Source organism: Ictalurus punctatus, chromosome 5 (genome assembly GCF_001660625.3).
Source record: "Ictalurus punctatus breed USDA103 chromosome 5, Coco_2.0, whole genome shotgun sequence".
Lineage (NCBI taxonomy): Eukaryota > Metazoa > Chordata > Actinopteri > Siluriformes > Ictaluridae > Ictalurus > Ictalurus punctatus.
The window spans coordinates 13659923-13674922 of record NC_030420.2 but is presented as its reverse complement, the minus strand read 5'-3'; the positions used below and the strand labels follow the sequence as shown (position 1 = coordinate 13674922).

Here is a 15000-nt window from a genome sequence, read left to right as displayed (position 1 = left end):
ATTTGATGTGCATGTAAATGTTGCCAACGTCTCAGCATTATGTGAACTGATCAGGGTTGTGTCTCGTTGCTTGTATTACTTGACCTTAGTGCAGCTTTTGATACTATAGATCATACTATTCTCCTTGATAAATTAGAAAACGTTGTTGGCATTAAGGGAACAGTCCTCTCCTGGCTCAGGTCTTATTTGACCAATCTTTATCAGTTCGTAGATGTAAATGCCGACTTCTCCATGCATGCCGAGGTTAAATTTGGTGTTCCACAAGGTTCTGTTTTAGGTCCACTGCTTTTTACTTTATATATGCTACCTCTAGGTCAAATTATTTGTAAACATGGAATTAGCTTCCACTGTTATGCTGATGATACACTGCTGTATGTTTAAGCAAAGGCAGATGACAGACAGCAGTTTGATAAAGTTGAAGAATGTGTAAAAGACATTAGATGTGGGATGCTTATTATTTCCTCTTACTTAATTCTGATAAGACAGAAGTACTTGTACTAGGACCAAGTGTAGCTAGAAGTAATCTTTCTGATACATTGGATGGACTTTCCGTTTCATCATGTGCAGCAGTAAAAGATCTTGGAGTGATTATTGACTCCAGTCTATCATTTGATGCTCATGTAGATAATATTACTATGACAGCCTTCTTTCATCTCAGAAATATTGCTAAAATAAGAAATATAATGTCACTACATGATGCAGAAATTTTAGTTCATGCTTTCATCACCTCTAGCCTAGATTATTGTAATGCCATACTGTCTAGATGTTCCAGTAGGTGCATAAACGAACCCCAGTTAGTACAGAATGCAGCTGCTAGTGTCCTAACTAGAACTAGAAGCTATGACCACATCACGCCGATCTTATCCACTATGCATTGGCTGCCAGTGAAATCACGCTTTAATTATAAAATACTATTACTGACTTATAAAGCACTAAAAGGTCTTGCGCCACAATATCTAAACGAACTTTTGGTTTTCTATAATCCACCATGCCTCCTTAGATCAAAAGGTGCAGACTATTTGACGGTACCTCAAATAGCGAAGGCTACAGCAAGACGAAGAGCTTTCTCTTACAAAGCCCCACAGTTAAGGAATAGCCTCCCAATTAGTGTTCGGGACTCAGACACAGTCTCAGTGTTTAAGTCTATGCTTAAAACGCATTTGTTTACTCAAACCTACTATGAGTATACTTTTTCTGTTACGCAAAGCACATTCTTAACAATCCCTCCCTCTCTCCTTCTGTCGAGCTATACACAATTTTATGGAGATGCTAGAGATCCTGATCCTCTCCAGACCTGCCTGATCCATTCGGCTACCCTACCTCTGGATGGAGCTCTCATCTACACCAATTCCAGATGGACACACTGTGGTTGCTGGGACTATGGTCACTTCTAAAGCCCCAGGACTGCAATTACAACATGCAGTTTTGCACTCAGGTCTCCTTTGAACAGTGGACTAGTTCAACAAACAGACTTCATATTAAACCATAATGAACTTTCCTTTAATTTTAAACTATCCATTATTACCCATATGAGGATGGGTTCCCTTCCGAGTCTGATTCCTCTCAAGGTTTCTTCCTCTTAACATCTTAGGGAGATTTTCCTTGCCAATGTCGCCAATGACTTGCTCAATTGGGATAAATTTACACATTTAAAATCTGTATACCGTGTTTATATGTTTCTGTAAAGCTGCTTTTAGACAATGTCCATTGTAAAAAGCACTACACAAAAATAAATAAATAAATTGAATTGAACTGCTTGCATTTTTATATGCCAGGATTTTTATTATTATTAGGGGGACAAGCACTTAGCGCTGAAATCCTATTGTAATTGTTAAGATTTTTATTATTATTCCGCTATAAAACTGATTGGGCAGACCAAACTGTAAGGCCTAGAGACCTGAAACTTGGTCAGATGGTAGTAGTATTGCTCGCTACTCAGAAACACAGACTTGGTCAAATCGGTCAATAAGGGGAGATAAAAAATGCAAAACTGCTCATAACTCCTAGACCGTTTGTTGTAGATTCAAGTGCTTTATACCACTGGAATCCTTGGCTCAAACCAAACAAAACGGATATCTCCAATTTGATTCATATCAAAAGTAATCAAGACAAGTTTGAACTTTTGACTTGGGGTAGCTACGATATGCGAAAACATCGGAAGTAGGCGTGGCCAATTTTACAAAAATTGCTTTAACAAAATATCTTCACCAAACTTGATAGGCTTATGTATGACGTCAATCTACAGTGGAGGAAAAAAGTACTGGACGCATCAACATTTTTTTCAGTAAATATATTTCCTCTGAGGCTATTCACATGTTCACCAGACATCAGTATGAACTCAAGAAATCTTGAGAAGAATTCACAGCATGAAACTCCATAAATAAAGTTGTGCTATATCAGTAAAAAAAAAACCTTTAAAATGGCTGTATAAATGGTGTGTAAATTATTGTATATTATTCAATGTTTCAGACATACACATATTCTTTGTACCATACATTAGATCTCATTCTGACCAATTTGCCTCTAGGACCACTGCTGCCAATCAAATCGTTCATTATATATTCAATTCAATTCAATTTTATTTGTATAGCGCTTTTTACAATAGACATTGTCTCAAAGCAGCTTTACAGAAATATCAACATGGTATACAGATATTAAAGGTGCGAATTTATCCCAACTGAGCAAGCCACTGAGTGGCGACAGTGGCAAGGAAAAACTCCCTAAGATGTTTTAAGAGGAAGAAACCTTGAGAGGAACCCGACTCAGAAGGGAACCCATCCTCATCTGGGTAACAACAGTTAGTGTGAAAAAGTTCATTATGGATTTATATGAAGTCTGTATGGCGTTAGGAGAAGCCATAGTCCCAGCAGTCTGGAATTAAAGAAGATTTGAGCTCCATCCAGAGGCAGAAAGGACCTGGATCTCTAGTATCTCCATAAATTCGTGTGGGGCTCGGCGAAAGGAGAGAGGGAGAAAAAAGATAATTATGACTGCGAAGTAGTAGAACAGAATCTAGTCAGGGTAGGCTTGAGTAAACAAATACGTTTTAAGCCTAGACTTAAACACTGAGACTGTGTCTGAGTCCCGAACACTAATAGGAAGACTGTTCCATAACTGTGGGGCTCTATAAGAGAAAGCTCTTCCCCCTGCTGTAGCCTTCACTATTCGAGGTACCGTCAAATAGCCTGCATCTTTTGATCTAAGTAGGCGTGGCGGATTATATAAAACCAAAAGGTCACTTAGATATTGTGGCGCGAGACCATTTAGTGCTTTATAGGTTAATAAAAGTATTTTATAGTTAATGCGAGATTTTACTGGGAGCCAATGCAGTATTGATAATATCGGTGTGATGTGGTCGTACAGTGAGGGAAAAAAGTATTTGATCCCCTGCTGATTTTGTACGTTTGCCCACTGACAAAGAAATGATCAGTCTATAATTTTAATGGTAGTTGTATTTGAACAGTGAGAGACAGAATAACAACAAAAAATCCAGAAAAACGCATGTCAAAAATTTTATAAATTAATTTGCATTTTAATGAGGGAAAAAAGTATTTGACCCCCTCTCAATCAGAAAGATTTCTGGCTCCCAGGTGTCTTTTATACAGGTAACGAGCTGAGATTAGGAGCACACTGTTAAAGGGAGTGATCCTAATATCAGTTTGTTACCTGTATAAAAGACACCTGTCCACAGAAGCAATCAATAATTCAGATTCCAAACTCTCCACCATGGCCAAGACCAAAGAGCTCTCCAAGGATGTCAGGGACAAGACTGTAGACCTACACAAGTCTGGAATGGGCTACAAGACCATTGCCAAGCAGCTTGGTGAGAAGGGGACAACAGTTGGTGCGATTATTCGCAAATGGAAGAAGCACAAAAGAACTGTCAATCTCCCTCGGCCTGGGGCTCCATGCAAGATCTCACCTCGTGGAGTTGCATTGATCATGAGAACAGTGAGGAATCAGCCCAGAACTACACGGGAGGATCCTGTCAATGATCTCAAGGCAGCTGGGACCATAGTCACCAAGAAAACAATTGGTAACACACTACGCCCTGAAGGACAGAAATCCTGCAGCGCGCGCAAGGTCCACTGCTCAAGAAAGCACATATACATGCCCGTCTGAAGTTTGCCAATGAACATCTGAATGATTCAGAGGACAACTGGGTGAAAGTGTTGAGGTCAGATGAGACCAAAATGGAGCTCTTTGGCATCAACTCAACTCGCCGTGTTTGGAGGAGGAGGAATGCTGCCTATGACCCCTGGAACACCATCCCCACCGTCAAACATGGAGGTGGAAACATTATGCTTTGGGGGTTTTTTTCTGCTAAGGGGACAGGACAACTTCACCGCATCAAAGGGACGATGGACGGGGCCATGTACCGTCAAATCTTGGGTGAAAACCTCCTTCCCTCAGACAGGGCATTGAAAATGGGTCGTGGATGGATATTCCAGCATGACAATGACCCAAAACACACGGCCAAGGCAACAAAGGAGTGGCTCAAGAAGAAGCACATTAAGGTCCTGGAGTGACCTAGGCAGTCTCCAGACCTTAATCCCATAGAAAATCTGTGGAGAGAGCTGAAGGTTCGAGTTGCCAAACGTCAGCCTCGAAACCTTAATGATTGGAGAAGATCTGCAAAGAGGAGTGGGACAAAATCCCTCCTGAGATGTGTGCAAACCTGGTGGCCAACTACAAGAAACGTCTGACCTCTGTGATTGCCAACAAGGGTTTTTAAACCAAGTACTAAGTCATGTTTTGCAGAGGGGGTCAAATACTTATTTGCTTAATTGGTACTATTTCACAATCTATAAATTGGAAACAATGTTTCAGAATTCTGAAAACAAAAAAGGCAAAAGGAAACAATTCAAGATGTTGCAAAATTTCTAGGTCACGATTTAAATTGAAACAAATTTTTGATACTGACCATGTTAACTTGAATCTAGCCCTTGGCTCTCAGAAGCCCTGTGTAACAACCAGGCCAAGCTAAGGGCAACTGAAAGGAAATTGTATAAATCTAACGATCCGACTGACCTAACCAATTACCAAACTCTTTCTCTGCTTTTTCCCCATAGCATCTCCACTGCTAAAGCCATACACTACCAAGAGAAGACTGGCAGCTCTCCCAACACCCATACTCTCGTCAAAACCTTTTCTTTTCTTCTCTGTCCCCTCCTTCCTTTGCCACTTTCTCTTCCAACAAGGTTACATCAATCAGGAACCAGTTCTCAACCCCAGACATGCATAGACTGGCTCCTCCTCCATGTAACTCTCAACTTTCCTCCTACTCTCCTCCCTCAGAGACTGATGTCCAAAACTCCTCCTCTCTAGCCGTCCTGTCCTCTTGACCCTATCCCTTCTCACCTTCTTCAGTCCATCTCTCCCACATTATTACCTGCACTCACACACATCTTTAACACATCCCTCTACACCGGCACATCCTCCTGTCAACTCTCTTCAGCCTAGGCATCACTGGAACGGTGCTGCACTGGATGGAATCATATCTGACAGGCAGATCCTTCAAGGTATTTTGAAAAGGAGGGTCTTCTGAAACTCAGCAACTTTCAACTGGGGTGCATTATCCTGCTGAAACAGACCAGTGCCATTAGGGAATACCGTTGACATGAAGACGAGTACTTGGTCTGCAACGTTTAGGTTGGTGGTACGTGTCAAAGTAACATCCACATGAAAGACATGACTCAAAGTCTCCCAGCAGAACATTGCCCAGAGCATCATACTGCCTCTGCTGGCTTGCCTTCTTCCCATAGTGTATCCTGGTGCCATCTTTTCCACAGGCAAGTGGTGCACACAAACTTGGCCGTTCACAAGATGTAAAAGAAAACGTGATTCATCAGACCAGGCCACCTGCTTCCATTGCTCCATGGTCCAGATCTGATGCTCACATGCCAATTGTAGGCACTTTCAGCAGTGTACAGGGGTAGGCATGGGCACTCTGACTGGTCCGTGGCTACACAACCCCATATGCAGATGCACTGTTTGTTCTGACACCTTTCTATCATGGCCAGCATTAACTTTTTCAGCAATTTCTGTTACAGTAACGCTTCTGTGGGATCGGAACAGACAGACCTTTGCTAATCACGTGCTTCATTGAGCCTTGGGTGCCTATGACCCTGGTCACTGGTTCACTACTTGTCCTTCCTTGGACCACTTTTGGTAGGTACTAACCATTGTATACTGGGAAAACCCCAATGGGCTACAACAGCAGACTACATCAAAGCTGAAAATTAGGGGAAAAAGAAAAAAAAAAATTGCAATATTTTTCCAGTTTTCAACTGTTCAGTTGTGTTAAGTCTGTGTCCATGTTTGCCTTAGATTCCTGTTCTTGACTAACAGGAGGAACATGATGTGATCTGCTGCTGTTATAGCCCTACCACCTCAATGTTTGATGTGTTGTGAATTCTGAGATGGTTTTCTGCTCACCACAATAGTAAAGATTGCTTATTTAATATAGATTTCCTGAGAGAATGGGTTTCTTTATGGGTCTGATTTCTTTCTCATGTTGTCTTGAGTTTTTCCTCCCCATTGTCACCACAGGCTTTGGCATTAAAGATTTAGACATAAATCTGTTTTTATATAAAGGTACAGTATCTCACAGAAGTGAGTACACCCCTCACATTTTTGTAAATATTTGATTATATCTTTTCATGTGACAACACTGAAGAAATGACACTTTCCTAGAATGTATGTAGCGCAACAATTCTTTTTTTCAGATCCTCAGAGAGTTCTTTGCCATGAGGTGCCATGTTGAACTTCCAGTGACCAGTATGAGGGAGTATGAGAGCGATGACACCAAATTTAACACACCTGCTCCCCATTCACACCTGAGACCTTGTAACACTAACAAGTCAAATGACACAACGGGGGGGGACATTTTTGGACATTTTCACTTAGGGGTGTGCTCACTTTTGTTGCCAGCGGTTTAGACATTAATGGCTGTGTGTGGAGTTATTTTGAGCGGAGAGCAAATTTACACTATTATGCAAGCTGTACACTCACTACTTTACATTGTAGCGAAATGTCATTTCTTCAATGCTGTCACATGAAAAGATATAATCAAATATTTACAAAAATTTGAGGGGTGTACGCACTTTTGTGAGATACTGTACATTGTGACAATGTCTAAAGCTCTCTAGATATTAGGTTTGTATTTTTTTCCCCAGATATTCTGAAAAATGCAATCTGTATAAAGCTCTGAATTGTTTGAATAGCATGCTTTACAGAATTAATCAAGTAAACATGTTTATCACTTAGAGAGCCAGGTAAAGCAATGCACTGGATGAACCACCTTCACAGAAATGTCTGTGATGCTAGATAACTACTAGACAGCCAACAATGCTAACATTTGAGCTTCAAAGCCCTATGAGAGCTTATTACAAAGAAAAATAGGACAGTGAGGACACTCTTCCATTATCATAAATCAATAGAACAGGGTTCATACAGATTCTTCATAATGAAATTCCAGGACTTTCAAGGACTTTTCAAAAACTATTTTTTTGTTTTCAAGGACTATACAAGAGGAGTCCATCCATTTTCTGTACCGCTTATCCTACACAGGGTCGTGGGGAGCCTGGGAGGGGACTCGGGGCACGAGGACGGGACACCCTGGACAGGGAGCCAACCTATTGCTTTGCACAATCACACACACATGCACATACAATGGACAATTTGGAAATGCCAATCAGCCTACAATGCATATCTGGGGACTGGGGGAGCACGGGGAGAACAGGCAAGCTCCGCACACACAGGGCAGTGACAGGAATCGAACTGAGAACACTGGAGGTGTGAGGCAAACGTAATAACCACTAAGTCACCGTGCCCAACACAAGAGATATCATTGAAACATATTCATTTTTTCTTTTTAAACCCCCCCCACAAAAAAATAATAAAAACACAACCAATTTTATATGCCGCCTTTTCGAGCCATGTTGGACTGCATTTCCTAGGCATTGCTTCATCTTCACCATAACGGCACTATACTACAGGTGAATGATAGGAGCACTATAGCCAACAACTTTCAGTGGAAAGTCGCTAAATGTCACTAGATGATATCATGCACTAATTAGCATATTCATTACGCATTCATTCAGTACTCCATTCTCACGTACTCTATTTTAATACAGACGAATTCCCAATAAAGCTGTTTTCATTTACACATTTTTCTGTTTGTTGTCAGACAGTGGAACAAGTATGAAATAGTGATTGAAACGCAGCCCATTAAGATTACATATTCACCAGCAGTCACTTCCAAGCTGCTGATCCTGCTAAAATCCTGATTTTATAACCGCGACGTCGTCTGACAAAATCACCATACACACAATTTTAAGACAACATGTATGCTGTGATTTCAGCTGTATTTACATGTAAAATTATCACTCAGAGAGAAAATTAGAAGCGAATGAATATGCTGCTCTTCTCTGACACTAAATGAACAGGGTAGCTGCAGAGAGGCAGAGGCAGAGAGAGAGAAAGAGAGAGAGAGAGAGAGAGAGAGAGAGAGAGAGAGAGAGAGAGAGAGAGAGAGAGAGAGATACCTGCGGGTGGAAAGCAGGACCTCATGCTTGGGGGGCAGTACTGGCCACTCTCTTCTGCGGGAAGTTGCCAAGGTTTGCCCGAAATGTCGATAGATTTGTCACTAGGTGCTTTTTTGAAAGAAAAAAAAAAACAACAAAAAAAAAGTCGCTAAAGGGGTCTGAGAAGTGGACCAGAGCTGTCTGTCACAATGAGTGAGTGAATAGCAGGAGGAGGATGAGGGGGAGGGGCTTCAGAGGAGAGTCATTGTTTGAGTGAAAGGAAGTATTCGTTTTCTATCGAAAATAAAAGTTTTTTGCGATTTCATATTTATTGACTTTTTATAATTCAAGCACTTTTTAAGCACCACTACAAAAACTGTCTATTTTCATGATTTTCCAGTAATTAAATTTCCAAATGCCAAATTCAAGCACTTCAAGCACCTTGTACGGACCCTGGTAGAAACCGAATTTCACGTGTTTATAGTGTTACAACAAGTGATGTCAAGACAGTCCTTGTTGATGCGAATTCTTGTTGAACTCTATGAGCCACCATAGGATCAGGGTGGAGCTTTGTGTACATGGGTGGGAATGGGGGCAAGCTCAAGGAGTAAAAAAAATTTCAATGTTGTTGAACTCCACCTACTTAATTGCTAGAGACCTTAAGTGCATATTATTACTGAGCATAATGAGGGAATGGGAGAAACTTAATTTTTAATTGGGTTCTTGGCATTTAGCACAAGGTCATGGCAATAATTTATAACAGTACACTGGCATGCAACTGTAATATCCCATACAGGGCAGGCTAGCGATTTACATTACCTTCTCCAGAAGAGAGTGGATCAAACATGGTCAGCAGAGAGTCAGTTTGAGCAGGCACACAGGACAAACCATGTGCTCCTTGAGACATGCAGGAATGATGGAGCCAAGAGAGGGATAAAAAAGGGTTAACCCAGACTAAAGCTTTTAACACCATATTATCTGGTGTCCCAGCACACAAGATTTCATTTAAACAAATTAAATTGTAGCTCACTTAGCAATACTTTTATTTAGATACATGCTTTCCTGTTAAAACAGTTATATCTATTAGGATGTGTTTACCGTGTGCAGAATCCTCTCCATCTGGGCTTGTGACAGAGTCTTTGCCTCCAAAATCTGAGCTACATTCTGAGCGCAGGTCTTCAACCTTGTTGGGGATATCTTCAGATGTTGCACTAATACCTACAAAAATTTACATACATTAATTTGTTCAACTTTCATAGTTGTTTCATTTCTGTATAATGGTGCTCATGTTTAACAGCTAACTTCTCCTTGGAACATCTCAGTCATGTGCAGTGTAAATGCATCATGAGTCATACCAGGGTATACAGTGAGGGAAAAAAGTATTTGATCCCCTGCTGATTTTGTACGTTTGCCCACTGACAAAGAAATGATCCGTCTATAACTTTAATGGTAGATTTATTTGAACAGTGAGAGACAGAATAACAACAAAAAAATCCAGAAAAACGCATGTCAAAAATGTTATAAATTGATTTGCATTTTAATGAGGGAAATAAGTATTTGACCCCTCTGCAAAACATGACTTAGTACTTGGTTTAAAAACCCTTGTTGGCAATCACAGAGGTCAGACGTTTCTTGTAGTTGGCCACCAGGTTTGCACACATCTCAGGAGGGATTTTGTCCCACTCCTCTTTGCAGATCTTCTCCAAATCATTAAGGTTTCGAGGCTGACGTTTGGCAACTCGAACCTTCAACTCTCTCCACAGATTTTCTATGGGATTTAGGTCTGGAGACTGCCTATTTCACTCCAGGACCTTAATGTGGTTCTTCTTGAGCCACTCCTTTGTTGCCTTGGCCGTGTGTTTTGGGTCATTGTCATGCTGGAATACCCATCCACGACCCATTTTCAATGCCCTGTCTGAGGGAAGGAGGTTTTCACCCAAGATTTGACGGTACATGGCCCCGTCCATCGTCCCTTTGATGCGGTGAAGTTGTCCTGTCCCCTTAGCAGAAAAACACCCCCAAAGCATAATGTTTCCACCTCCATGTTTGACGGTGGGGATGGTGTTCCAGGGGTCATAGGCAGCATTCCTCCTCCTCCAAACACGGCGAGTTGAGTTGATGCCAAAGAGCTCCATTTTGGTCTCATCTGACCTCAACACTTTCACCCAGTTGTCCTCTGAATCATTCAGATGTTCATTGGCAAACTTCAGACGGGCATGTATATGTGCTTTCTTGAGCAGCGGACCTTGCGCGCGCTGCAGGATTTCAGTCCTTCACGGCGTAGTGTGTTACCAATTGTTTTCTTGGTGACTATGGTCCCAGCTGCCTTGAGATCATTGACAGGATCCTCCCGTGTAGTTCTGGGCTGATTCCTCACTGTTCTCATGATCAATGCAACTCCACGAGGTGAGATCTTGCATGGAGCCCCAGGCCGAGGGAGATTGACAGTTCTTTTGTGCTTCTTCCATTTGCGAATAATCGCACCAACTGTTGTCCCCTTCTCACCAAGCTGCTTGGCAATGGTCTTGTAGCCCATTCCAGACTTGTGTAGGTCTACAGTCTTGTCCCTGACATCCTTGGAGAGCTCTTTGGTCTTGGCCATGGTGGAGAGTTTGGAATCTGATTGATTGATTGCTTCTGTGGACAGGTGTCTTTTATACAGGTAACAAACTGATATTAGGAGCACTCCCTTTAAGAGTGTGCTCCTAATCTCAGCTCGTTACCTGTATAAAAGACACCTGGGAGCCAGAAATCTTTCTGATTGAGAGGGGGTCAAATACTTTTTTCCCTCATTAAAATGCAAATTAATTTATAAAATTTGACATGCGTTTTTCTGGATTTTTTTGTTGTTATTCTGTCTCTCACTGTTCAAATACAACTACCATTAAAATTATAGAATGATCATTTCTTTGTCAGTGGGCAAACGTACAAAATCAGCAGGGGATCAAATACTTTTTTCCCTCACTGTAGGAACTTCCTAAAATCCCTCAAAGGAATTCAAAGTCGGCAAAAAAACAAAAAAAACAAAAAACAGAAGTAGCTCTGATATGACATCGCAATAACAGAGATCTTACAGGTACCATTATGTGCTCGCTCTCTCTTTTTTTGATATATATACTTAATATTCACTTTTGCTATTTTATGTCAAAAGCTGTTTTGACTAACCTCCTTATTCCATCAAGTAAAGACAAAACTTTCAGATTTCCTAGCTGTATGGTAACACCATGAGATCCACATTCATACACAACTCTGCCTTTAGATTTACTGGATGATATTATTTTTATTTTGCAAAGCGTGAAAGTGGCACTTTCCACTGCAGTGACCAGAATACATAGTCTCATTTATTTCTCAAATGGCACTGTAGTTTCCTGTTATGAGAGAAAATGTGTAAAATACAAAAAGACATTTTACTTACAAACATTTTGAAAGTTTTATATCTAGTAAACAGTACATTTGCAAGTAATACATTAAATTATGCTTTCATTAGCAAGTCACTATTTGTGAAACACTACAGTTTAGGTAGAGTGTGATTAGTCATATGTTTATGAAAGGCATTTTTTGGTATTTTTTTGTGAAATGTAGAAACTTGTTACACATACTTTGAGCACAGATGTTTTAAAGTTACTGGGTGAGTGCAATGTTGAGGGTAGTGAGGATCAGTAGCAGTGATTCTGATAGCAGGCCAGCAAACAGGGAGATGAAACCAGAATTGGAGCATTTTTAAGATAGCTTAATGTTGAATTAATTTTTTTTTTTAAATTGTATGGATTTCTTTGTGGGTACCTGAGATGATGCTCAATCCTGGGGTGCTTGGTCGGGAGCTGACCTCTCTGACTTCAGTATCATCTGAAGTGCTGCCCACCCCTGAGCAGCTTTCTAATTCCTGCAAACGCTCCTCTTGCTTTAAATCTGCAGTCTCTACACACACACACACACACACACACACACACACACAGTAATGGTTTATTACAGTTCACCAGGTACTGCAAGTGTATTACACATACTGCACATTCAAGCAGTTATCTAATCGGCCAATATTGTGCCAACAGAACAATGCAAAAATAAATAAATAAATAAATCATGCAGATGCACTTCAAGAGCTTCAGGTAATGTTCACATCAAACATCAGAATGAAGAAAAAATGTGATCTCTTTGATTTTGATCGTGGCATGTATATTGGTAGTGAGTATTTCAGAAACTGCTGATCTCTTGGGATTTACACACACACGCACCAGACTCTAGAGTTTACGCAGAATTGTGCAAAAAAACAAAAAACACTGAGTAAGCAACAGATCTGTGGGTGGAAATACCTTGTTGATGGAGTTCAGAGGAAAATGGCCAGATCGGTTCGAGCTGCCAGGAAGGATATAGTAACTCATATAAGCACTCTTTACACCTGGGGTGAGCAGAAAAGCATCTCAAAATGCACAAAACAAGTAACCTTGCAGTGGATGAGCTACAATAGCAGGTTTCACTCCTGTCAGCTGTGAACAATAATCTGAGGCCATCAAAGGAAGATTCACTGAAACTGGATAGTTAAATACTTGTTACAGTTAAACTGTCCAGTTTGCCAAACCTGTGCCCATGATAACCTCTTCTTTAGCTGACAGGAGTGGATCCTGATGTGGTCTTCTGCTGTTGTAGTTTATCTACCTCCAAGTTTGATGTGTTGTGCATTCTGGTATGTTTTTCCGGTCACTACGGTTGTAAAAATTATTAGAGTTACTATAAACTTCCTGTTAGCTTAAAAAAGTCAGATCATTCTCCTCTGATCTCTCTGATCAACAAGGTGTTTCAATCTGCAGACCTCCTGCTTCCAGGATGCTTTTTGTTTTTCTCACCATTCTGTGTAAACACTAGAGACTATTGTTTGTGATATTCCCAGGAGATCAGCAGTTTATGAAATACACAAACCAGCCCATCTGGCACCAACTACCATGCCATGATCGAATTCACAGGCATCACACTTTTTCACCATGTTCTGATGTCAATAACTGAAGCTCTTGGCCTGTATATGTTTTGCATTGTACTGCAGCCAAATGGTTGGCCGATTAGTTAACTGCATGAATGTTCAGGTGCAATGGTGATCTTAATAGAGTGTATGGTGAGTGTAAATACAGTTCCCTCCGAATGTATTGGAATGGCAAGGCCAATTCTTTTGTTTTTGCTATACACTGAAGACATTTGGGTTTGAAATCAAAAGTTGAATATGAAACAACAGATCATAACTTTAGTTTTCATTTTTTATATATACATCTAGATGTGTTAAACTTTTTAGAACATTGCACCTTTGGTGACAGACCACCCAATTTTAAGATGAGCAAAGGTAATATAAAAGCAGGTTTTCAAATGGTAGTGTTGGTACCTATTACAGTCCCTGCTAGTGAACTAGCATGAAGATGTGTTTTTGATAAAGATGCCAAAGCAATTCGGCAAGTCGCTCTGGATAAGGCCATCATGTAAAAATTATTTGATCTGAAGTCTGTTATGTCTGGTGTTCTCTGTCTTCTGCATTTCCTTATTTGATAGTTTTAAGTTGACTTGGGTTGCAACATAATAGGACCTTGTCCAAATAATCCATACAATTTAATTTGTTGTTTGGTGGCTTGCAGTTTGTTGCTGGATTAATCACCTCCATTTTGATAGAATTTTTGCAGTTGTTTGAGTGCTGTGAGACTTTGAGTAGACTAAGTCATTCGTCCCTTCCTATGGTTCACACTTTAATTATTTTTCCTTTATTATTTTTTATGTAATCCTAGATAGAGAGATACAGAGACTTGATTCTCTGTTATCATTCCAAAGCTTGTATTATGATTACTGAAATCTGTTTTTAAAAGGTGCCCTGCACTCATTATGCCTCAAAAGAGAGATAGTTAGGAAAATTAGTCAGGTATCAGGGGGTTGCTCATTCTCTCTTAAATTGATTGCATTGTGATATTACAAACACAGCACCCAGCAACATTACTCACTGGCTGTAAGGGTAATGGAGTGTGATGGGGAAGTGTCACATAAGTTAGGTGAGTTAGCTATTGTGGTAACAGGTCCATGATCCTGACTTCAGTGTGTTAGCAGCTTATGTGAAGATGTTTGGAGCAGTGTACCCTGCTATACTGTGAGTGGTAGTATCTAGCTCTATTGTGATGTTTATGGTTTTATTAACCATTTGTTAGAGAATGAACAGTTTGACTGCTTTGTGTGTTATTTGGATACTTGTAGTTTTTTTTGTACATGTCTAGGTATTTGATAACTATAAGGGTTGTCCTTCAGGGGTGATTGGCCTGTAGTATTGCATAGTAAGAGCCCTACAACTATTGATTTTATACAGGAGTCTTAGGAGCTTCTTGAAATGTTCACTAAAGACCAGTTTTTATAACTTGCTTCATGAAATTGAAATGACCAGTTCTGAGAGACAACTAAAAGAACGCATCAAAGAAACCATTGGTATTGATATTGGTGTCCTTAAAACTGTACG

At 40.4% G+C, this 15000-nt stretch overlaps 1 protein-coding gene across 10 annotated transcripts in view; it reads right to left on the bottom strand.

Moving 5' to 3' along the window:
• The window catches only part of gapvd1 (GTPase activating protein and VPS9 domains 1), a 161822-nt gene that overhangs the window by 34348 nt on the left and 112474 nt on the right, over nucleotides 1-15000 (bottom strand). For 6 of the 10 annotated variants that reach the window (XM_053680232.1, XM_053680233.1, XM_053680234.1 and 3 more), the window contains exons 13-16: nucleotides 12312-12446; nucleotides 9627-9746; nucleotides 9348-9425; nucleotides 8550-8657 (exon numbers count right to left, since the gene is read on the bottom strand). In XM_053680232.1, coding sequence (XP_053536207.1) covers nucleotides 8550-8657; nucleotides 9348-9425; nucleotides 9627-9746; nucleotides 12312-12446 — 441 coding nt within the window. The remainder of the gene's footprint in view (nucleotides 1-8549; nucleotides 8658-9347; nucleotides 9426-9626; nucleotides 9747-12311; nucleotides 12447-15000) is intronic. The other 4 variants (XM_053680228.1, XM_053680227.1, XM_053680229.1 and 1 more) reach the window with 1 other exon arrangement.